The following is a 23,647-nucleotide window of genomic DNA, read 5'->3' as shown; positions in this document are numbered from 1 at the left end:
TTCCAAGACTGCCATTTCTGCTGTGCAAGGCTGAAAAAAAGCAGTTGCTGAATGGTTTAATGGGTGTTTTCTGAAGCACTCTTAGATGCAAACAGTGCCTTTGGCCCCATTGCTCAGCTGTTCCTCTTTGAGGTGAAACTGGCTTTGAGAAAGCAATGCTCACTTCATTCAGTTATGGAATAGCTGTGGGTAAAGTTTCTGATGTGCACAAGACTCCCATACACAGCCCAGTGCCTCTGTGTGCACATTACAGGTAGCAGGTTCTTAAAAACAGACCAAGAAAGGGAACCAAAACTTTTAATACTGGCAAGAGAGGAAAAAAAAAAAACCTATTAAAGCCAGCAGCATAGGAAAAAAAAAAAGAAAAAAAAAAAAAAAAGAAAAAGCAAGTGCAAAAACCCTTGAAAAAGCCACAGTTTAGTATACCATGTCTTCCATTCATCCCAGTTGTCTGCTTTGTGACTTTTAAGCTCCACAGCCAAGACCTGCAGTAGCCCCTGCACAGCACAAGACCTTCCTGGCAGGTTCTTGCAGCCACAGAAGAAAGCTGTGGTCTCCTTCTGCAATTTCAGACAGCTTTGTGCAGCCATCTGGTTGCATGTAGCATATTTTACGCCTCAGCTTGCCAGACAGGATATGTGTTCTCCCTTTACAGCATTTTAAAATGTTATTCAGGCTCTGAATGCTACTTCAGAAAGACAGCCTACCATTCCTATTTATTAATATCAGTTAACAGCAAATGTTGGCAAAGATTAACTCTTGGTGGGGAATTTTCCAGTTCTTTCCCTCAGAAGAGCCATATTCAAATCCACGTCATTCTGTCAGAGACACATCTATTGAATCATAACAGAACATAAGTATAGCCAAAGAAACTTCTTCTGTGGAGTAAATATTGCTACTAAAATATAATAAGGGTCTCATCCTGTGCAAAGAGCACTGAAATATTTACCCTTGATTTTAATGGAAATGTGATCAGGCTTTCATAATCATATAAAGTGGGCAAAGAGGAATTGCAAGGGGTCACATGGAGACAGCATATTTATCTTAAGAGTCTTGGAGGGGCGTATTTTAATTCACCATTAATTTTCTATATATTGACATGTTTGTTCTTAAAACATCAGGGATCTTTCCTTACTTAGCCAGTTGCAGTGACATTTCCTGACCAGCTGCACACTTGCACCAGGGCTTGTCAACTTGAACTCAGAAATAGTAATTCTGTGTTTATTAATAAATCATTGTCTTCCTAAAACATAGGAAAGAATAAGTGAGAGTTTCTCAGTTTTTTTTCAAAAGTTAGTTATATTGATCCTGCTAAAATAGCAAGCCATGCACAATCAGTCATGTCTGAATATGAATATTTTCTTAAATTTAGGGTACAAGAGTGAAATAAATAGCAGTGAAATACAAGTATAAGAAACAAACTAGTTAGAGTCCTAAGGGCAGTGGGCTACAGGTGAGCTTCAAGGACACTCTTTTTTTGGGGCCAAATGCCACTGCTTGCAATCTGACCATTGCTATCACCTGGGCCTCTGGCTGAAGAATTCCTCCTTCTGTGTATTATGAAGTGTACTGAAGTCTGATCTCTGCTTCAGGGCCAAAGATTCACCTACTCAAATGACAAATGTTCTGCTGAGGGCAAGGAAAGCCAATTGTTGGACTATTAAAATAACTGTTTCAACTAATGGAAGCAATTAGGATTAAATTCCAAGTTCACTTATGGCCTCAGCCTAGGATGTTTTCCTTCCCTTCTTATACAATATTTTCTCTGCCTTCCCATAGGCAGTCATCTGAAATAGGCAGTTAGTTAATTCCTCAATATCCTCACTCTCCAATCCACTGCAGTTAGCCTTACATTTAAATGATAATTTACATTTAAAGGCTGTGACCCTCTGGGGTTCTGAGCAGCTCTGGCTCCCCCTGGCCTCACCTTTTCTTTGGAAATTGGCAGGAGAGGAGAGGAGCTGGGCCATGCTCAGATGATGTATTCAAGCAAGAACTTGATAGATTGGGTCTCATTTCTCATACCCCCAGTTCCTTCTCTGCTCCCTACTTGCCAAATGTAAATATGAGCAAATGAAATCCAAGTTTTCCTAAGTTTCAGGCTACAAAAAAAGTGCTGCTGTGCCTGTTGTTCACCATCATGGTGGGAAACCACCCCAGCTGCAAAATAGGTTTTCCTCTTCAAAGTCTTGTAAGACTTTCCCTGCTGGGTGGGGATTTTCTGCCTTTCAGTTCTCAGATGGTGGGTTAAGCTAAATTATAAATGGAAAAAAACCCCAAAAACTAACAAAAAAAAAAAAAAAAAGCTGCCTGTGAAATACAAGGTATTTTTGAACAAACAAACAAAAATGTTCAATTCTCATTATGGCACTTTTTCTGAGGATCCTACTCTATTTTGGAATGCTCTTAGCAAGTTAATGTTGGCTGCTTATATTTTTTACTGTTTCAATGATATTCTTGTAGAATGCAGAGCCAAGTGTCTGAACACATAGTTATGTATACTCAAAGGAATTTAGGAGCATATATTAAGATGCTGCAGTTGTAAAGGATGGCAGGATCATGATCCCCATCCCTGACTGTGTAAAACAGCATCAGTTGCACAGGCACAAGCCAGAGCAGTTGCTTTTCATGAACCAGACATTCAGTTTTACATTTGGTACAGACCTTAACAACTACTGGTCTCATTTACACTCACCACACACAAGCCAGCCCAGACTAACAGCAAAATTAATCACATTGGAGTGGAAAATTGTTGAAAGACTTGCTGAAAGATTACAAATGCTTTCCAGTCCCATTCTGCACCTCTGCAGGCCCCATTCCCTCCCTGTCCTCTGGTACTCTTCTGCCTGGCAAACTTTCTGCCCAGAGAACTACCACTGATTTCTCTCTGTCCATTTTTTCTACCAGTTGCTGCTGCCCCAGCTTCACTTCTCATTCATTCCTTCTCCCAGTCTCTGAAAATTTCCTCTCAATCTCCAGCTCCCACGATGTTCTTGCCAATGTTTCAAGTGTTTGTGCCCAATGCACGGTCAGGGAGAGGCACAAGAGCTTCACCCCAGCTCCAACCACTGCAGTGCTCATCTCACAAACGTGGTTCTGCTGCAACCTCCCCTGTCACTACAAACAGACCAGGGCAGTACCCACCTCTGGATTGACAAAGCAGACTGTTTTGGACCTCTCCAGTAATATTTTTTCCTTCTGATTAATGACTTTAACATTAAATTCTGAAATGAAAGAAATTTATGAGCTGCTCTGTCCTAGACTTTTTTGGCATGTGTGAGTCAATTTTTGTTCATTTATCCTGTAAAAAAAGCCTTGCATTTGACCCATACTTAATTTTCATTGTTCAGAAATGAGGGACATGGCCAGAAAAAACCACCTCGCTGCCCCTCAAAAGACTGAGCCACCTTGAAAATAATGATCATAGCTGGAGGAAGGGAAGTAGGAAGGAAGAAGAGTGAAGGAAGAATCAAACCATCTGTCTCCCTTGGAAGAAATGTTTTCTTATTCTTGAAGCAATCTATAAAGCAAAATGTCCTGCAAGTAACTCTTTCATTGATTTTGTTTTATACTTGTAGGTCAGCTGGGTTTAGGGCCAGAAAATATGCAAATACCATTCAGCCTAGGTTTTTTGACCTTCAGAACAAACAAATTGCAGAGACATGTTTGGCCAAGCCATCTTTGAAGTGTAGATACTTCCTGTGCTGGTTTTGTCTTTTTACACTGCTGTGAGTTAGACTGGGCCCTGCAAAGGTCTGGGATCTGCACTGTGACTCTGTAAGATTCTCTCTGAATGATGGAGAACACTCATAAAATCCAGGTGGAATTTTCCTGGGTGCAGAAATGGCACAGGGAAGAGCTGGAAAAAGGCAATTGCTGTGATCTCCTTGCAGTTAACAGGCCAAAATGCAGCTGTCAGTACCAGTGTAAAGAGCAGGGCATTTTGGCACAGGAATTGTCCAATTTCATGTCACAGACTCTTCCTCTATTGACCAAAGGGTTTTCTACCCTGCAATGCCATGGAGCTAGGGCATAAGTGAATATCCCTGCAGGACAGCCCAAGGCTGTGTTAGTTCCCATGAGCAGCTAATGAAGGAAATTTCTGCTGAGGTTTCATCACCCTCTCTGCTTTTTTCTCTTACTTCCCTTTCATCTCAGTTATAGCTCAAGCCTCTCTTCAGGTGGTGAATTCACTCAAGCCCTCTGAAACCCTACCCTTGCTCAGACTGCAGAAAGGAAATAATCAGCAAAGACAGCAGAAAGGAAATTATCAGCAAAGACTGCAAACCAACTGTGAGAAACAGTTTCTAAAGCAAATTCCCCTGAGGAGACAGAAAAAGAACCGTGTAGGTTGTGAGCAGCCGTCTTCTGACTCAAAATTATGAAAGTTCTCTCCACAACTGTTAGCAATTCATGCAATACTCTCAGTGTAATAGGGGTGCAAATTGTTAAGTCAGTAAGTGGATCACTGTCCATCACTCTTGTCATGCATAAATTAAGGACTTGATAGCAAAGACCTATGGCTACAAGCCAAAAGAAATTATGACAAATCAGCTTGTACAAGACAGCAACAGGAGCTGCAGAATTTATGACAAATGAAATTATGACAAATCAGCTTGTACAGAACAGCAACAGGAGCTGCAGTGAAATTCAGCTTACAGAGGACTGACTGATGCTCAGTGTCCCAGTGTTAGCTTGTATTCACTGTACAGGAAACCTCTGAAGGTTATAGTCTCTGCTACAGTTGTTGCTGCCCCTGCAAAGGAGCCACTTCCCTGCCCTTTCACATCCTCTGAGGCAGGCAGCTGAGTCTGTCTTGCAAACTTAGCCAGGGAATCTTCATCAAGTTAGTCACTGTTGTTGGTCATTTAATGAATGTCCCGTTGCCTGTATTTGCATGAATCTGTTGGATGATCAGCTGGTACCACTGTAAAAGCCACCACACTGAATGAACTGACTCTCTGGGGACTGCAGGTTTGTTGTGCAGCCTCACATCACTGCCTGGGGCATTCCAGCAGCTTTTCCCCAAGCAAACACTCTGACCCCCCAAGCTCTCCTCCTGGATAACCACAGTGCTGTGAGTGTTGGCCTGAGCATTGCAGTACAAAGCAAACAGATCAGTGTATTTACAGCATTTCCCACTGTTCCTTGTTTGTAGCCTGCAAAAAGTCAATGTCCTATAGAAGCCCTTTGTGCACTGCTGCCCTCTGTCAGTGCTTTATGCTCTAAAACCTCCTGTGGGGGTGAGGTGGTGAACTGTGAGTGAGCAGGGTACAGGCAGCAGTGACAGATTAGAGAGGAGATCTTTGTAGAAGCATCTGGGGAAAGATCTTGAAGTGAGATGATCACAGAATGGTTAGGGTTGGAAGAGGACCTTGAAAATCATCTCATTCCAACCCCCCTGTCATGGTCAGGGACAATTTTCACTGGACCAGCTTGCTCAGAGTGCAGTCCAGCCCAGCCTGGCTTTGAACACTTCCAGGGATGGGGCAGCCACAGCTTCTTTGGCAACTTGTCCAGTATCTTACCACCCTCACTGTAAAGAGTTTCTCCTTTATATCTAATCTGTCCTTCTTGTTATGAGTCTTGCTCTATCTTTCTTGTCAGCTCCCCACAGACACTGGAAGATCACAATTAGGTCACCCCAAATCCTTCTCCTCTCCAGGCTGCACAATTCCAGTTCTCTCTGCCTTTTCTCACAGCAGAGCTGCTCCATGCCCCTGGATCATCTTGGTGGCCATCTCTGGGCTCTCTCCTGGTGGTCAAGAAGGCCAGTGGCCATCCTGGCCTGTATCAGGAATGGTGTGGCCAGCAGGAGCAGGGAGGTCATTCTGCCCCTGTACTGGGTACTGGTGAGGGCACACACACCTTGGACTCAAGGAGGAATTGAGTGCCTGTGTCCAGCTCTGGGCCTTCAGTTTGGGAAGGACCTTGGGACACTTGAGCACATCCAGAGGCGGCAAGGAGGCTGGAGAGGGGCTGGGAACACAAACCCTGTGAGGAACCACTGAGGGAGCTGGGGGTGCTCAGCCTGGAGAAAAGGAGACTCAGGGGTGACCTTACCCCTCTCTACAACTCCCTGAACGGTGCCTGTGCTCAGGTGGGGCTGGTCTCTTTCTCCAGGCAACACTGACAGAACCAGAGGGCACAGTCTTAAGCTGTGCCAAGGGAAATATAGGTTGGTTATTAGGAAAAAGTTTTTTACAGAAAGGGTGATAAAGTTCTGGAATGGTTTGCCCGGGGAGGTGGTGGAGTCACCATCCCTGGATGTGTTTAAATAAGGATTGGATGTGGCACTCAGTGCCATGGTTTAGTTGAGGTGTTAGGGCTGGGTTGGACTCAGTCTTGAAGGTCTCTTCCAACCCAGTGATTCTGTGAATTCTGTGAATTCTGTGATGTCCTTCCTGTGCTGGCACCCCCTGTGCTGGACTCAGCACTGCAGGTGGGGTCTCAGCACTGCAGAGCAGAGGGGCAGAATCCCCTCCCTCACCTGCTGCCCACGGTGTTGTTGGTGCAGCCCAGGCTGACATGATGTCAGACACTGTATGAGTCTGAGCTTCTGAGACTGGGTGGAAAAAGCAGCATCCCCCAACTGTTCTCACTGCATGAAAAATCTGCATTTCTCAGATGAGTCAGAGGGTGAGAGATACAGGCAACTGACTACTAGGAAAATTTACCAGACACACTTGCATTTATCTAAGCAACAGAAACCAGCCCCAAACCCAAGAAAATTATGAAAGCCTTCATGTCACTTTCAATTCATTTGCAAAGACTAAGCTGTAACCCTATAAGATGCCACTTCCCCTTTAGAAGTAACAGATGCTCCGTCTTTATTTAGGTAATGCCCACAGCCCTTTAATTTCTTTCAAGCTACTGGCTCTTCCCTGCCAAAGAATAAAAATATTGTTCATTGCCAGCTTATGGGGACAGCTTTTGCATTTTGTGATTGCATAAGGAATGGTATCAGCAGAGAAAATACTGGCAGGGCAAGCAGGCAAAGAGCTGCCTTATATGACAGGTAAGTATTTACTCCTGCTGAGGAAAGTGTCTGTGGGAAAGGTTGCCCAGGACTTTGCATACCTTGTAAATGTCACACATGCTACAAAGGGAACCTTTCACCTCATTGTTTTGTTCTCCACCCAACTCAAGAATGCTGTCACCTTTTCAAAAGCTGATAGAAACAATTTCTTGCTAATACAACTACCAAACTTTCTTCTCTTCCATCCATACCTGAAAAATTATTTTATAATGTTGTTGACTCACACATTTTCATCTTTCAACTTTCTTCTTTCTGACTTCTAGCTCGGTGTGACTCTCAGTGCTGTAAGTTTCCAAGTAGGAAAGTCCCTACCCCTCAATTATTTTGCTCCCAACAGCCAGCACCATGTTCAGCCATGACCTTCCTTAGAGACTTCATCTCTGTCCTCATCCTGAGACACCTGTTGGGCACAAATTCCATTCCAGGACTGCTGGATGTGGAGTACCTGATATTACTTCTTTGTGTTCTTAGGACTTCTTGTGTCCATCCATTTCAGTTCTCTCTCCACAGTCAAACTGAATGGCTTTGAGACTGTAGTTGGGATTTTCTTTAATGTCTGAATAACATCCAGCATAGCTGGGCTTTGCTCCAAACCTAGTGCTACTGGGATACAGTACTAATACACTGTGAGAATAACAATACTACTGCTACTGCTGTTCTGGAGAACCAGAAACACACATTGCAGTGGCTACAGTTTGAGCAGTGCTCAAGATCGATTTCCAAGTTAGGCTTATTTGTTTAATGTGTTTTCCTAAAGAAATGAGACATGAACTGAAGGAATGAACAGATTACTCAAAAAGGGAGGGATAGAGACCAGGTTTTGTAAATTCAGATGCATGTCAGGGTTGGCTCTATGAGTTGGAGACTGGAAAATAAGAAGTAACTTGGAAGCTCAATTCTTTCTTCAGTTTCTGTTTCAGCTGTTGGTGTTTTTCTTGCCCCTTCTCACTGCCTCTCTGCTTTGCTTTTCTCAGTTTCAAGTTTGCTTATAAAAGAGAAAGTATTTAGGAGATTGTACAGCCCCTTGACCAGCTGCGGTGGGTGAATGAAAGAGGTTGCAATATGTAACACCAACTTTATATTTAATTCACTGACATCTCTTCAGTATCAATAGATACCATGATTTCTGTGATCTAACACAGGAATGTCAGTCCTGTGTCTCTTCTCAAGGGAAGGCATTTTAAATAGTTGCAACGCTGATATTAAAAGCATGTCACATCTGTAGTAAAGCATGAGCACAAAGATTTACTTTGGCTGGGCCCAACAGGTAATGCCAAACCAGCCCAAGTCAGAGGATGGGTGGGTGACTGTCACAGCCAGCTCACAGCTGTGCCCTGGCTCTGGAATTGCCAGTGGGGAAAGAAGAGGAGCATCTGTGGGGTATCTGCCAGCCAGCAGACAGGCAGTTGGCAGCCTAATGTTTCCTGGAGGCCGTGACAATTTCTCAGAAAATAAGAGTTTCAAAGAGGAATGGCACAACCATAACTGCCCCTGGCTGTTGTGTAACAATTTTCTGTTATGTGCCATAACTACAACTTCTAAGCCTGCAGGCAGGGCATTTCCTCCTTGGCTGGCCCCACACCAGCCACCCCAGCCCACTGCTCCCTGTGCAGCTGTCCCTGGAACCAGCAGCAGCAGAACTGCCTGTTCAGAGAGCTCTGGGCTTGCTCCATGTGGAGCAGCCCTTGGGGAGCAAACAGAAAAGCATGCATTCTCCACTTGCTATTCAAACAAAGCCTAAACTGCACAGACACACACACACAGAGCTGTGTAATTTGCTTATGATATCAAAGCAATGCTACAAAGAGATGAGCTTGGAAGATCTCAGCTCTGATCCCTAAGCCTCAGCTGATCCAGATATAAACTTAAAAATTAAATCATCTCAATTCCTTCCTTTCTAAAGCCAGCTTTTGCAAAGATTTTCCCTTCCAAAAAAAAAAAAAAATTCAATTACTACTCAGAGGACCTCCTCTAAGGAATGCCATGAAATAGGGAACTATAATTTCCTCATATCACCAGACCACCCAGCTCCTACTGTGCTTACTGTTTAGGATTAATTTCCTGGAACATTTAACTCAGGCATGAACTCTTTACAGCTATTACAGCATTCATCTGTGGTGTTCTGACATAGTCATGAATATATTTCAGACTAACAAATTACCTCACTTGAAACCCTGCAGTAGATTCTTGTGAGATTTTGGCCAGACCACTTTCAACAGCTGCTGTAGAAGCACACACAGGTTAAAAAAAAAAAGCCCCCAGAGTTATTGACAGGTTGCATAAAGTCATGACTGCTTGGAGCAGAGTGCTGTGAGCACCAGTCAAGGCGGCCACAAACCTGCTGTTACCTCACCCTCTCACTTCTGCTGGCTAATATCTAAATGCTGAATTGCATTATCTCTGTTTGGATAGTTGCTTGTATGAACACTGTTGGAGTCCATGTCTTGACACATAGACATTAGTGAAGTGGAAATAAGCAACAAGAGATGAAATTTTAAATTAAAAAAAAAGCCTCTGTTTGACTCAAAATTGTTAGAAATATGGATAAATAAAAAGGGATGAACACATTTAGAAATATATATCTGTGTGTGTATGAAAGTTCCATAGAAAGATCATACTACTTTTTGTCAAATAAAGACTTAATTTTATTCATCCCTTTCCCCCAAACTCAAATTTTACCCAGCTGTTCATGAATAAACACTGAGTAACAGATGCCTCAACAATTGCAGTAAACTCTGAAAAATCATAGAGCAGGGAATGTTTGATTTCTTCCTAAGGTGATTCCACATGTGTGGATATTTTGCAGTTAGGATGATAGTGTTCCATACTCTAGGAGGTGCTGTTCAGAAATTGCTTCAATTACATCCAATCTAGGCCTATGAGGAGGAGAACCTGCTGACTAGAAAGCAGTTTGAATGTGTTCAGTCCATCTCACCACCTTCCCCTCTGCATGGGGCATTTTGATGGCTTTGATTCTGAACTCTGTCATCTCTGTGCTGTGAAGCCTCATAAACATAGATTACAAACTCTGTTAGTAATTTATATATTGATGAAACTGTAAAACTGTACCTATAGTCAAACTGTAACATTTCAAAATGTTAGTGTCACCACAAAACTTGCCTTTCCAGCTCTTCTGCTTCAAGTACTTGTGCTCTGTGACCCCAGCAGCTCCATTGCATGAGGGTAAGTGCAAACACAAACCCAAATGACCAGGGAGGTGTTTCTATGACTCTTATTCCCCTTTTCAAGTAATTTTAGATCAGACATTGGATGGTAGTTTCAGGGGTGCTTGCAGCTGTCATTCCAGCAAGACCCTGTTTCTTTTTAGAAAACTTTTATGTAACAAACACAGCTGCTGCCTGCTAGATATGCTTCCTGTGTCTGAAAACAGATGCTTGGTGGAACATGGGAGCTAAAACCCCCAGTTACTCAGTGGTGATTTAGATTCATCAAAATTCACCCTCAGTGTGTGGTATTTTCGGGGTCCCTGGATGGAGGAGGAAGGAATGAATCTGACTCCATGTTCTTAGAAGGCTAATTTAGTATTTTATGTTACCATATTATATTAAAGAATGCTATACTAAAACTGTACTAAAGAATAGAGAAAGGATACAGACAGAAGGCTTAACAAGATACTAATGAAAACCCCATGATTCTCTCCAGAGTCCCAACACAGCTGGACTGTGACTGGTCATCAAGTAAAAACAATTCACATGTTGAACAAACAATCTCCGACCACATTCCAAAGCAGCAAAACACAGGAGAAGCAAATGAGATAATATTGTTTTCCTTTTTCTCTGAGACTTCTCAGCTTCTTCCAGGAGAAGAAATCCTGGCGTGTTGCGGTGTGAAGCAATGTCCTGTTTCACCTTTCCCAGTCCCTCAGGCGTGCCAAGCTCTCCCTTCCCCTCCCCTTGCCCCCTTGCTAAGTGCTGTCTGTCAATCTCAACATTCCAGCAGGGGCGATGTCTGGTTGGTGCAGTTCAAAAGATGCCCCTCATCCCTGGGGTCATTGGCCAGTCTGGGTGTCATTGTCCCCTGAGACTGCCCCCCTCCCACCTGGTTGATGGCACACCTGCCCCTTCCCCTCCCCCTTTCCTTAGAAAGACGCGTGACCATGCAGTCTGGATTCTGTTGGAGCTGTTACCAAGACTGGGAGATCTGTGACCATGGAATAAAACTCTGGATTAACCCTCCGCAGAATCCGTCTCCTTTTCCTCTTCACCTCGCCTGAAGCCTTTCCATTAGAAGTAAAAACTGAATTCCTGCTTGCCTGGACTTGTTCCAAGTGCCAGCTGCAACATCCAGCCAGCCAGGGGTGTCTCTGAGGTGAAACCACCACAGCTGCCGCCTCTGGTCAAGCAGCAAGGGCCAGAAGAGCCCAGGCACGTTCCACCCGGTAAAATTGGGATCTTATTCCAATACTGGCGAAGGGATTTTTCCAGAAAATATGACAGTGACATCAGTGGGCATGTGGTGTTTGGCTGCAGCTTTCTCCGAGGAGGGGGGAGAGAGAAACCATTCCATACACAACCAATGCCCACAGACCCCTGACCTGGCAGGGACCCAGCAGGCAGAGCAGCTCAATAGAAATGTGACTGCATGGCTTTGGAGCCACAGTGCAGCTGAGTTTATTGCTGCATTTTCAGGATATCACCTCTCAGCTGATACTCCCTGAGAGACAAACTGGGGCTGGCTTTGAGCTGGGAAGGTCCTGCAGCACAGACAGAACTTCCTGACTCAGGATATTCTGATGGGGGTGTAGACGGTCTCTGTGCTTTTATCAACACCATGACTGTGCTAAAAAATCCCTCTCCAAATTAAATGGGAACAAAATGACCCGGTCAGACTGCAGAGGAGGCAGCAAGGCACATCCCAATAATCAGACAAGAATTGCTCATTACAGGAACTGCTCTCTGTATTAGAACAAACCCTGTCTGTCTCTGTATGGCAGCCACTGCACTGATGCATGCAGGCCACCAGGAGCTAACAATTTTTTTTTTTTTTGTATTTAAAATATCAGTGTGCTGACATTCCCATCCAGCTCCACATGGCTTAGCTGCAAGCTGGGATTCCAGTGGCTGCTGTGAGTGCTTTGGATTGCATGAATCTGAGCTGAACACAGCAGACTTTGCTCTGGAGGCACAGATCGAGTGCAATGGGATCACAGCCATCAGAAAGGTAACGAGTGACTGGCAGACACCCAGCAGGCAACGAGGAAAGTAACAAATCTGCTCCCTGACTTCCACTTTCACATGTCTCTGTTTACATTAACAAAACCTGTGTGGGAAGAACAGCAGGTGTCTTTCATCATGAAATCATACATGGGGACACACAGTGCCCTCTACATGGGCTGTACCTTAATACAAACCCTTCTGTCCTGTTAATAAAATCCCCATTATTAACCGTAACTCAAACCCAATTGCCACAAGAAAATATGTATTGATAGAAAATACCAGTGGAATGTTGTGGGCTTTCATAGTCTGCAATTCATAGATTTATCCTTGAAATAAACTACTTGGAAAAGCAGATAATAATGTCCAGCATTTGTTAGGAGAGTTAAAAGTATCTCTGTGTACCCACAGAGGATGGGGAAAAGAAAGATGGAAAACAAGTTGAGTTTACTAGGACATGATGCAGAATGAAAATACTTTTCCCAGAGTTTCATAATAATCTTTCTGTAGTAAAATAGCTTTAACTTGTACCATCAAGATTCACAATAGGGAAAAGGTGTGAGAAATAGAGGTGTAAGAAATTAGGCCAAGCCTGGAACAGGATTTCTACAAGATTTTGTCTCTAAAAGGCATCTTCAATGTATTTCCCAAGTTCTCACTATTGTAAAGAAGTGAAGTAAGAGGATTTTTTTTCTCAGTTAATTTTTATATTGATCAAGAACACAAGGCAAAAATACAACTAAGGCAAAACTTTATTTTTTTTGGTAGAAAGAAAAATTGAACAGTCATATAATTAAGCAGTATTTCCTAGGGTTCTTCTGCAGGAGGACCTTCACCAAGCCTCATTAAACTGATAGTCTTACTCAGTGCACCTGGTTTTCAAGTAAAGCAAAAATACCAAATGAGATTACAATTAGCTATGTGGAATATTTCTTCTGATCATTGCACCTCAATACCCATGACAGGGGCACGACACATTTTTTTTCACATTGCACAGTCCCAAATATGAGTGAAACTAATGTATTTTTGTCAGTTCTACAATTTGGCTCTTGGATGCTGGAACCTAATTCAGAAATTTCTATCTTAACCCAAATAATGCTTAATTATTCATCTACATTTGAAGGTCAGTACAACATACACACACATTTTCACACAACACTTGCCTTTGGCAAATGCAGCATTACAGTATTAATTTTACTTGCACTTCGGTAAAAGCAGAATTTTATTTGTCTGCAAAGCAAGATACTTTGAACATTATTGTAAACTACACATACACAGGGCTCCTTCTGTAATGTCACACCAGCTACACATATACACAATTTAAGCAGTAAAATATTTTTTAGCTTGCTCTTTGCACAGGACTCTTGTCTCATACCCTAATAGTTATCTGAAAAACAACCCAAACCAAACAAAACTGCATAATAGTGCTTTAATATTCATTTCTTAAAATTCAAAACAGCCCTACAGTACTGTTAGGCTGTTACCAGTCTCTTTCAAAGACATACAATATAAACAAAAAATTCTATCCTTAAGCAGCATCTGAGAAAACAACTTAATGCAGCTGCCACTTAGTGGCAGCAATCATTTAGGCATTTTTGGTATTGATACATCTCTTTATCATATAATTTGTGCATTTATCAACAAAAACGTAGGCCCCAATCCAGCAAATACTTGCAGGTGTGCAAATGCTTTTCTTCCACGTGTAATATTTCAAGTTAAGACTCATCAGATGAGCAAAGTTAAGAACTTGCATAAATCTTTAAAGGAGGGGAATTCTTAGTGCTGAAAACTTAACTGTTTTATCTCACAGGACTAAGATCCAATTAAAGACTTAGAGAACATAGGAGAACTCTCATAAGGACAGATATGTTACTTTGATAAGTGTTTTCAAAGCTAACAAGAGCCTCTAGAAATGTCTGTGCCTTCCCACTGATCACTTTAATCCTACCTGGAGCATGGGTGCAGTAATATTGCCCTGGCTCCTGCCAGAGGAATCAATAAAGTGCTTGTCACAAATTCTGTAATCATGGAATAAAATCAAATTTAAGTACCTTCAGAATGTTATCAGATTTATAAATGATGAATTAAGGGCTGGTGTCAGATCCCCAGCATATTTCCCTGAATTGCTAACAAATATTATGCTCTTCATGTGAGGACAAATTAGAATTCTGCTAGGACTGGGTGTATTTCACCTCTGTCCCAGCAAAGTCCTCCTCTGTCTCCAGGGGGAAAGCTTACCTGGATTTAGTGTCCATGTAAACATTCATGCTTGACCAAAAAGTGATGCTCATGCAATTTCACAAGCACCTGCATTCCAAGGGAGAGTTTGCTTTGTTTAACCAAGCATGGAAAACCAGTATTGTTTACAGTATATCCACTCTGAATTGTGTTCATAATTTTTTCCTAAAGGCACCATAATCCTGAGAGGTCTTGCTTGCCCTTTGACATTTCCTTTGATGTGTTTTGTTCCTCTGGAATAAAATATCTTTGATATTAGCTTTGACATAAATTCTACTCATCTTTGTGGCAACTTCTCATTAACATACTTCTAAATATTTAAATTACTAAAATTTTCTCTTCAGATAGATAGATATTATATATATATATTAAATTTCTTTGCTAGCTTTCAGATAACTAATCTATGAGAACTGGCTTAGACTGTATGCTCTCTGTAGAGAACTTCTGTATGCTGCTCATACAGAAACAAATAATAGTTTGAAATATTTAGCCATGGGTTAGGATGATTTATTTTTTAAAGGCTTCGGTGTTGCTTCTATTTCTCTCCCAGTCAGCTACAGGATAATAGCAACAGCAAACACATTGACAATGCAGTTCATGGTTCGGTTTTCCCATCTCACTGTGCAGGTTCCTGGAAGAGATTATTACAAAATTAAAATAGAATTCCACTGTCTTTACTACAGGCACTTTATTGAAGTGTAAATGATGCCAGATTAGTATGAATATTTAAGTTGTAATTTAAGGGAAATAGAATTATGTCAGCTTGGCTATAAAAAAACTAAAATCCCCAAAACATTTTTATTAACTTATACATTGTTTGCTACCTAATGTGAGACTTGAAAGTTTAAGAAAGTTAACAGGAAAACACTATTCCAGTATCTTTCTTTAAAAGCTGGACTTGCAAAAATCCTTGAAATTCCCATACTGAAACTGGCATGACAATCAGACAAGAAATCAGAAAAGGAACTGGATCAAATATATTCCAGTGTATTTACTTTCTGCTTTCTTCATCTTCTGCTGTATCCATGCCTTACAAGCAAAAGAAATAGGGAGACTAAACTGTGTTTACTTAATTTTATTATGATTTCTTTTTTAAGCTTGGTTGACTTTCTGAGGCCCTCTCTGGTTTTTAAACTTAAACCTTGGCACAGTCCTCTAAAAAGACCTTTCTGAATCTGTGACAGACAACAAATTATTTTAATTTTGTTTCCCAGTGACATTCTCAACCTGTGAAAAAAAAATCTATTCAGAACTAATTTTGAACCAATACAATGCATCCAAAGCCTGGCTGACAGTTACAGAGCTGAAACACATACTGTAAGTCAAACTATTTATATTTTTCACTAAGTTCCTTTCTCCTCCAAAGTAGCTGTCCCCTCACAGCAGGCAGATATGTTTAGGGCTACCCACATGTATTTACTTTGAGCAATGTTTTCTGCCTCTTCAGCTGAGAGAATTAAATGTTTTTAGTCTTGTTTCAGAATGAAAGGCTTTTCTATTCCTGATTCTCATAATTTACAAAGCAGCTGCCTTTAATGCCTTTGACTGATAACATTTTGCTGGGATTGTAAACAAGCACCTCATTCTCAAAATTACTGCTTCCACAGCCATTCCCAAAAACGTTCAACCCAACTACTACAACTGAGCAAGAAGTAACATTTCTCTTGTTACAAATGTTCTGTTTGGATGGGGATGCTTACCATCAGTTGTGGTATCCCAGAAGCATGAGCTTGCTGTGTGAAGACCAGCTCCACTCCTCTGCATCACTGCACAGGTAACTGCAGCCATAAAACCAGGGAATTAAAGCAGAAGAGGTGAATCATTCAGCATTTACAAACTGGAGCCTGGATTACATTTCCAAAGGGCTGGCACGTGGCATTCAGCTTAGACAAAACCTTTTTTGACAACCCCGTTTGGCCCCAGTATTTTGCTCAAGAACTTGTTACTCATTGCATGATTATTTTTACTCACGTGAAGACAACAGCTTCAACAAAACACTGGCTAATAGGATTATGGGTTTTATCTTTTAAACTACTTAGATAGGTTTGTGCCTCTCAGAATGGGATTGCAGGTCCTGTCCTCACAGGTACAGCAGAAGTCACACTTGATGAGAGTTGTTGAGTTGTTACCCAAAAATACTTGTGGACCCCTTTATGAAACCACACTCCAGTAATGAGCAGCTTTTCTATGACCTGCAAGGGTCATAAAACCTCTGACAACCTGAGGCCAAGACTTTCAAAACAGAACAGAGTGCAAACACTTCCTATTTAAACACTCAACAAAAGGACCAAAACAGGGTAAATTTTTTATTTATCTTTTTCCTTCCACGTGTATACACATAAATATAATGGGACTTTGCATACATGACTAAAGTCTTCCAGATGTCTCTATTTAGAGGAGGCTTAATCTGATTGAAAATTTTACTAAAGATAGCAATTTTTTCCTGAACTGATACTAAAATGTTGATATAATTGTCCTGGAATTGCTTAAAAATCAGAAAATACCACATAACATGTAATCTGTGTTAAGTGTTGCCAGCATGCTCAGCCCAGGTAAAACTGCCACAGCTTTACCTCAGGTATTTCTAAAAATCTCTGTAACAGAAGAGTTCAGGTGCCTGCTCTGTTTTGTTTATAGCATTCCCCTGAACCTTTCAGCAATTATTTATTGTGACTGCCTGTGCTACAAGTACAGCTGCTTGTACTTACCAATGTACTTATAGGTTTTCCCAAGTTTCACCAGATGGGTCAGTGACTGTTCTACTATAGCAGCAGTCCATTGGTTGACTTTGTTGTGATTATAATCTGCCTTGCCCAAAACATTTTCTATGCACTAGAACAGAGGGGAAAAATAGTTACAGTAAACACACTTCAAAATGTACAATTATAAAATGTTTTGCATAAACTGAGGGATATTTTTCTGGCAGTTAGGTTACTTTGAATCACTCGAGCTCATTAGGTTTCAGCTGCTGAATGGGAAGTAAAATGACCTTTCTTGGAAATTTATTTTTAGTACATATTTACCACAATATTACAGGTATAAAAATGACTAAACATTTCTTGCAGGAAAGCCACATGTTTTGGGTACCAAGTGAATGGATCCTTTTGCCAGTGAAGATCCTGACACATCCCACTGTTCCTAATGACTGCCAGCTCCAGTTTGGCTTTCAGAAGCTGCTGTAATGGGGATGGCACTACTCAAATCAATAATATCAGCCTGGGCTGGCCAACCTGTCTGAGCATATAACCAAAATTCCAAAACCTTCAGAGACAGAGTGACAACAGTGAAGTGCACATCCCTGCTCAAAAGATGGGGAAGATACTCAAGGGTCATATCTTGCAGCACAAGAAACAGCTGAACTGTTGGAAAATTGGATGCTTTCCTACAGCTACAGATTGGCCAACACTTGCTTAAACTTAAAAGGATTGAACAAAAATCCTTCTCTCAAACTGTAACCCTTAAATTGCATTCTCTGCTCTTGAGAAACTCAGAGTTATGTGCTGATGGATACGTCTTAAAGCTGAGGAATTCACTTAAGAAACACACAACTGGAAAAGGTAAGGGAAGTAAAACTGTGTTTTCCTGTGATTCAGTAAGAGGTATCCCATGCACTAATCCCCCACTAACAGGCTGTGTAAGAGACCTGTGCCCCAGATTTTGAAAAGCCCAGTTAATTCTGACCCCACACTGCACAAAGCTGGCCACAGCAGTCAGTGGAACAGCACAAAACACAACAGAAGACAGAAGAGGGACAAGACCCCTCAGGGATTTTGGTCCTTCCAGAGATGTACCCAGTGCTGGAGCTCCTTGGCCCTGGTTAAGCTTCCAATCAGAGGTAGAAACACTTGGCTTTACTCCCAGTGGAGAGTCTGGAGACTGTGTCACACTGTATTTGGCTTTAACACAAGGCAGGGGCAGTTACATAAAGGGCTGAACTGTTGTTTATCTAACATCAAGAGCTTGCTGTTGTGATCTGGAGCAGCCTCAAAAAGTGCATGTAGGAAAGACCTGCAGAGTCCCTCTAGTCCCCCTGTCTCCCTACAAACCCTGAGAACATCTGTGAGCCACAGGCTTCTCATTAATCACTTTCTAGTTACTAGGTATTTAATTTAAACTATCAGACTACTCACTTTCATCCTATTCTTTCTCTGTAAAAAATGTATTTTAAAAGTTAGAATAAGGAGCTCATAGAGTGCAACCTCCCACACATGCCAAGGCTAACTTCCAAGTCTGATAACATTGTTCAAGGCCTTGTCAGTCAAGTTTTAAAAATCTCTAAGGATGGAGACTCCACAAGCTATCCCTGCAACCTCTCCAGTGATTAGCTTCTCTTCAGCTGGATAAAGGGGAAAAAATAAATTGGAGTGAATTTCCCTTGCAGCTTGTGCCTGTTACCCTCACTCTTTCCACTGTAATGCAAATCTGGTTCCCCTCTCATCTACCTTCTCCTCTTTGGGAAGTTGAACAACAGGATGAAGCTTAGCAGCTTCAAGTTAAACTCTGTCTTTATATAAATACTAATTATATGTAAGTTTATATTTATTTGGGATGGTCAAGGAAAATAACTGCTTTCTCTACTATGCAAGGTATGGGAAAGAATTTATTCAAAACACAGCTGGTTAGCTAAAACCTACCTCCTTAACTATGTTGTGGGCCTCATCAGCATTGAAGATCATCTGCAATAGAAGTGAATTATTATTATTATTATTATGTCTGCCAGAAAAGTACACAAATTATAGTTTTACTCTACAGCACACATAATGATTAGGCCTTGTGTCTGGTTATTTGCATTGTAGTCTGTTAGTATAATTTTAAAATCTTACTTTTTTTCCCCAGCTCCATACATTTGTTATTTAGCATTGCTTTTCTAGTGATGTTTGAATGGGGCTAAAAAACTCAGACCTCAGTGAACTTTGAAACAGGTTCACTTTATGTCTTCTGTAAAGATTAAATTCCACCATGTCTATGCTTGTCACAGGAATAGTCTCCAGGAAAAGTTAAATGACATTTTTTTTCCTCTGGCTCTTAATCTGCGTTTTTACAGGATTCACAAACTTGCTAACCCACAGTTACATTTTGCTTCCCATGAGCAACACACGGTTTTGCAACCCTAATATGTGAAAGACTGGTTTGCACAGTCATTACCTTACCCAAACACCTTTCTCAAGCACAGAAAAAAGCTTGCAGGTTTTAATTCCTCCTATTTTCTATCCTTCCTGCTCACGGGCACTTGGCTTGGCGCACAGTGGAATCGTGGCACGTTCCCTTGTGCTACCCGCCTCTGCACAGCCACGAACTCCCAACACTCGGGCAGGGGCAGAAACCTCCAGGGCATTCGTGTTTAAGTTGCTTGGAGTTTTGGTTGATTTTTAAATGAAAGCCGGTGGCCAGAGCCCTGAAGAGGCATCCGCGGAGGGATCGGCTCCTCCGCTCGAACAGGCAGGACCAGCCCGCGGCGCTGGCCGGGCCCGGCACTTTCTGGGATTTTCCCCTGGAAATCGGTTTTTTCCCTGGAAAAATGGCCGCGGTCTGACAGCCCCAGCGGCTCCTTCCCGGAGGGAACATCCACCCCGCGGCCCCGGGCAGCGCCGCTCGGCCCCGGCCCCTCGGGCGGGCGGAGCGCTCCGGACACAGCGCCGGGCGAGGCGGCGGCCCTACCTCATCGTTGTGGGGGTGAAACTCCTCCATGGCCCCGGCGCGGGGAGCGGCCGTTCCGGCAGCGGCGGCAGCGGCGAGTCCTGCGCGGCTCCGCCTCCACCGGGCGGGCTGGGCCGGGCCGGGCCGGGCCGGGCGGGGCTCCCGCCGCGGGGCCGGAGCCGCTCGAGCCGCGGGGCCGGGAGCGGCCTTGCCGAGCCGGGAAGGGAAGGAATGGAAAGGTCCCCAGAACAGCAAGGACAGGGACGCGTTGGAGCCAGTCCAGAGGCGGCCACCGAGTTGATCAGAGGAAGGGAGGAAAGGATGAGAGAGCTGGGATTGGGGTGACTCAACTGCGGCCTTCCAGTGCCTGAAGGGAGCCTAAAGGAAAGAGGGGACAAGACTGTTCACAGAGCGTGTGGTGACAGGACAAGGAGGAATGATTTCAAACGGAGAGTGTAGCTTTAGATATTAGGAGAAGAATTCTTCCCCGTTCGGCTGGTGAGACACTGGCACAGGCTGCCCAGAGAAGCTGTGGGTGTTCTTCATGTGTTCATGGTCAGCCTGGATGGGGCTCTGAGCAGCCTGGGCTAGGGGAAGGTGTCCCTGCCCATGGCAGCGGGGTTGGAACAAGGTGATGTTTAATGTCACGTCCAACCTGTGAAAAACGCCAGTCACATGTTTTTAAAATTTTAAAAGTTTAATAGTAATAAAATGGTCATAAAAGTAATGATACAATTAAAGTAATAATATTTTGGACAATTTGAATTAGGACAATATGCGACAATAAAAACAGAGTTACGGACATCCGGGTACCTTTTTCTGGGCAGCATAAGCCCGAAAAAGGACACATGTTAACAGAGGATTAACCCTTAAAAACAATAACCTGTTGCATATTCATACATTTCATACATGATGCATAAATTCCATTCAAACACAGGATTCTGTCTGGTCAGCGTCAACTTCTTCCCCTTTATCCTAATGGCGTCATCCTGCCTGAGCAAGGTGGGAAGAAGTTCATTTCTCCTGATAATGGAGCAATAAATTCTCTTTCTCTGAAAGATTTAGGTGTCCTGTGGCTGCTATCTCAGTGTGAGCCCTTTCTTTAGAAAAAAAAAGTATCTTACATAGCATAGTTTCTTTTTTAACATTTTGTTATAACCTAAAACTATATTTAACACACTACTTAAGAGAATTAATACACATTACTTTCTAACACAACACATATAATATTCATTTTAATATCTGCGAAAAGCCAGTCATAAAATACGCATTTTTCACAAACCCAAACCATTTTATGATTCTGTGCCTCTCTGAGTGAGTGCTCCTCCCCGGGTTCCTCTGCCGGGCACAGGCACTGCCACCGCTCACAGTGTGAGCACAGCTCCTCCTATCAGCGGAGAATTTTCCTCTGTTCTCTTGCTGCTCTTGGGAAGTCCTACGCTGGACATACAAAACTCCCCCAGGAGCGGCTTCCCCAGAGGAGTTGTCATACCCCTGCTTTCTGTGCTCTCCTTTTGCCTCTGCTTGGAATGAATTTGTGTCAATTTTCCAGCACAAAGTTACCATTAGTTACCAATAACGTTGCCACCAAAGTTACAAAAAAGCTCTAATTTAAGTTCTGGTTCCTTAAATTCTACTTCATTACGGAGAATTGATCCCGAGTTTTATTTCACTCAATACAAACACACACACACACACACACACACACATATATATATATAAGTACATCATATCTTTGCTGTCTCTGAAGTTGCCTGGGAAACAGGAAAGCACCTCATACAAAACTGCAGAGTTTTCAAAGGGTGGGGTTTTTGTTGTTGTTTCAGTGTGGGTTTTTAAAATGATTAGTATTTTTACTGGGGGGGGGTCTGGGAAGCTTGTGTAGGTTTCTCTCCTGTGATTTCTCCTGCATTTTCTCCTGATTTCTCCTGTTCTTCCAAACCAGATTAAACACGACAGAGAAGACCAAGGCTTCTAGTTTCAGCATCAGTGGAATATGTTTGGACATACAGACACCTACTTTACAAAAGTGTTTCGTTTTCAGTCTTCATTGTACATTTATTGGAAAATTTGTGTTTGAAAAACATGAAAGTACAGAGGGAAGTAAAACAAAATGTTTTTTTATTGCCCTGCTCTAGACAGACGTTTCATGTTTAGTATTTGCTAATGGCCATGGAAGGAGAAAACTGAAGGTGAAGACTAAACCTCTTCAAAAGCAGATCTTTATGAGCAAGTGCAGAGGGGTCTGATCATAGGGAAACATGAAAGAAAATCTCCTGCAGTATAAAGGTTCATTTTTTTTCTGTGACCTCTGCAGTATTTTTGTGAGCTAAGCTAGGGATGAAATTGCATGCTGGTTTTTAGTGAAATAAAAGCTGGTGGAAGCATTTGTTGTATATGCATTGGCATCCTGTAGACAAAGCTAACAGTGCTTAAATAACTTATCCTTGCATCCTGTGGATTTTTTTATCCTTTGTATCCTTCAGAGATCTCACATCTTTACATCTGTGCCTTTAGATGCAGTATGGTATCAAACAAAAATAGTTCCTAGCCTGTTTTTCTGATCTGTTTAGAAATATTCAAATAAATAGATTTAAAAAAAATATTAGCAATAATTATGTCACCGAATCACATGAAAAAAATAGGATTCCTGAATGTCTGATGAGTGTGTGTATGTGTGTGTGTGTGTGGGTGTGTGTGGGTGTGTGGGTGTGTATTTGAGTGTTTGTAAGTTCTAATGCAAAGAATTTACTTATCTTTCCTCTCCAGCTACCCTTTGTAGATAGGAGGACAGCAGGAGGTCCAAGGAAATGCTGAGTCTATCAGGCTCAGCTCAACATCCATAAAGCCACTGAAAAATAACAAAATGACAAAACAATATTAACCCAGAAATGTTTACAAATAAACACTCAGCATCACCCATGAGCACCCAACACAGATGTGTCAAGAGTATGTGTCAAATAATCTGATTTTATCCTTTGGAAGGACAGCTGGTTTAATGGATGAAGAGGAAATGCAGAATAGTTGTGTTATTTTGTAGTAAATTTGACTTTTTATGCTTTCCCACATAAGAATATGTAATCTGGAGAAAAACTAACAAATCATTCCTAATAAAGGTTTATAAAAGTAGGAGGAATAAGTGAAAGAAGATGGGTAGGGTTTTTGCTCTAAGGGCCTAATTAGTATTAGTCACAATAACTTGAATAATGGAATAAAAAGAGTGCTTATAAAAGCTTGTTATTGACAGCATGTTGAAAGAAGTTGCAAGCATGCTGAACGACAGGATCAAAACTAACAATACTGAATAGGTTGGAGAAAACAACAACAAGAGATTTCATAAAAAGCAGGACATCAAATGCACAACTACAAAATGGGGCCTAATTGTCTAGGCAGCAGTGCTGCAGAGAAAAAGATGTAATTACAACAAATAGGAACCCAAGTATGATGTTATAAATAACTAAATAAATTGAAGGATACCATGAAGGGCACAGAAAGCAGTCATTTTGTTCTGCTTGGTGTTTATCAGGCATTGAATGCAACTCTCAACCCAGTGTGATGG

The 23,647-nt window shown here is 42.0% G+C and overlaps 1 protein-coding gene across 1 annotated transcript; it reads right to left on the bottom strand.

The window, feature by feature from the left end:
* Positions 1-12,947: 12,947 nt before the first annotated feature.
* Positions 12,948-20,211, bottom strand: DYNLT3 (dynein light chain Tctex-type 3). Its single transcript, XM_036388090.1, has 5 exons — positions 20,110-20,211; positions 19,086-19,127; positions 17,160-17,283; positions 16,152-16,229; positions 12,948-15,082 (listed from the first exon to the last, which is right to left on the bottom strand). Exons 1-5 carry the CDS (start codon positions 20,137-20,139, stop codon positions 15,006-15,008), a joined length of 351 nt encoding a protein of 116 aa, XP_036243983.1. The 5' UTR covers positions 20,140-20,211; the 3' UTR covers positions 12,948-15,005.
* Between the last annotated feature and the right edge of the window lie 3,436 nt (positions 20,212-23,647).

This window comes from Molothrus ater, chromosome 2 (assembly GCF_012460135.2).
Source record: "Molothrus ater isolate BHLD 08-10-18 breed brown headed cowbird chromosome 2, BPBGC_Mater_1.1, whole genome shotgun sequence".
NCBI classification, from domain to species: Eukaryota; Metazoa; Chordata; class Aves; order Passeriformes; family Icteridae; genus Molothrus; species Molothrus ater.
Note: the sequence above shows the minus strand (reverse complement) of the source record. Positions and strands in the feature narration are given on the sequence as shown.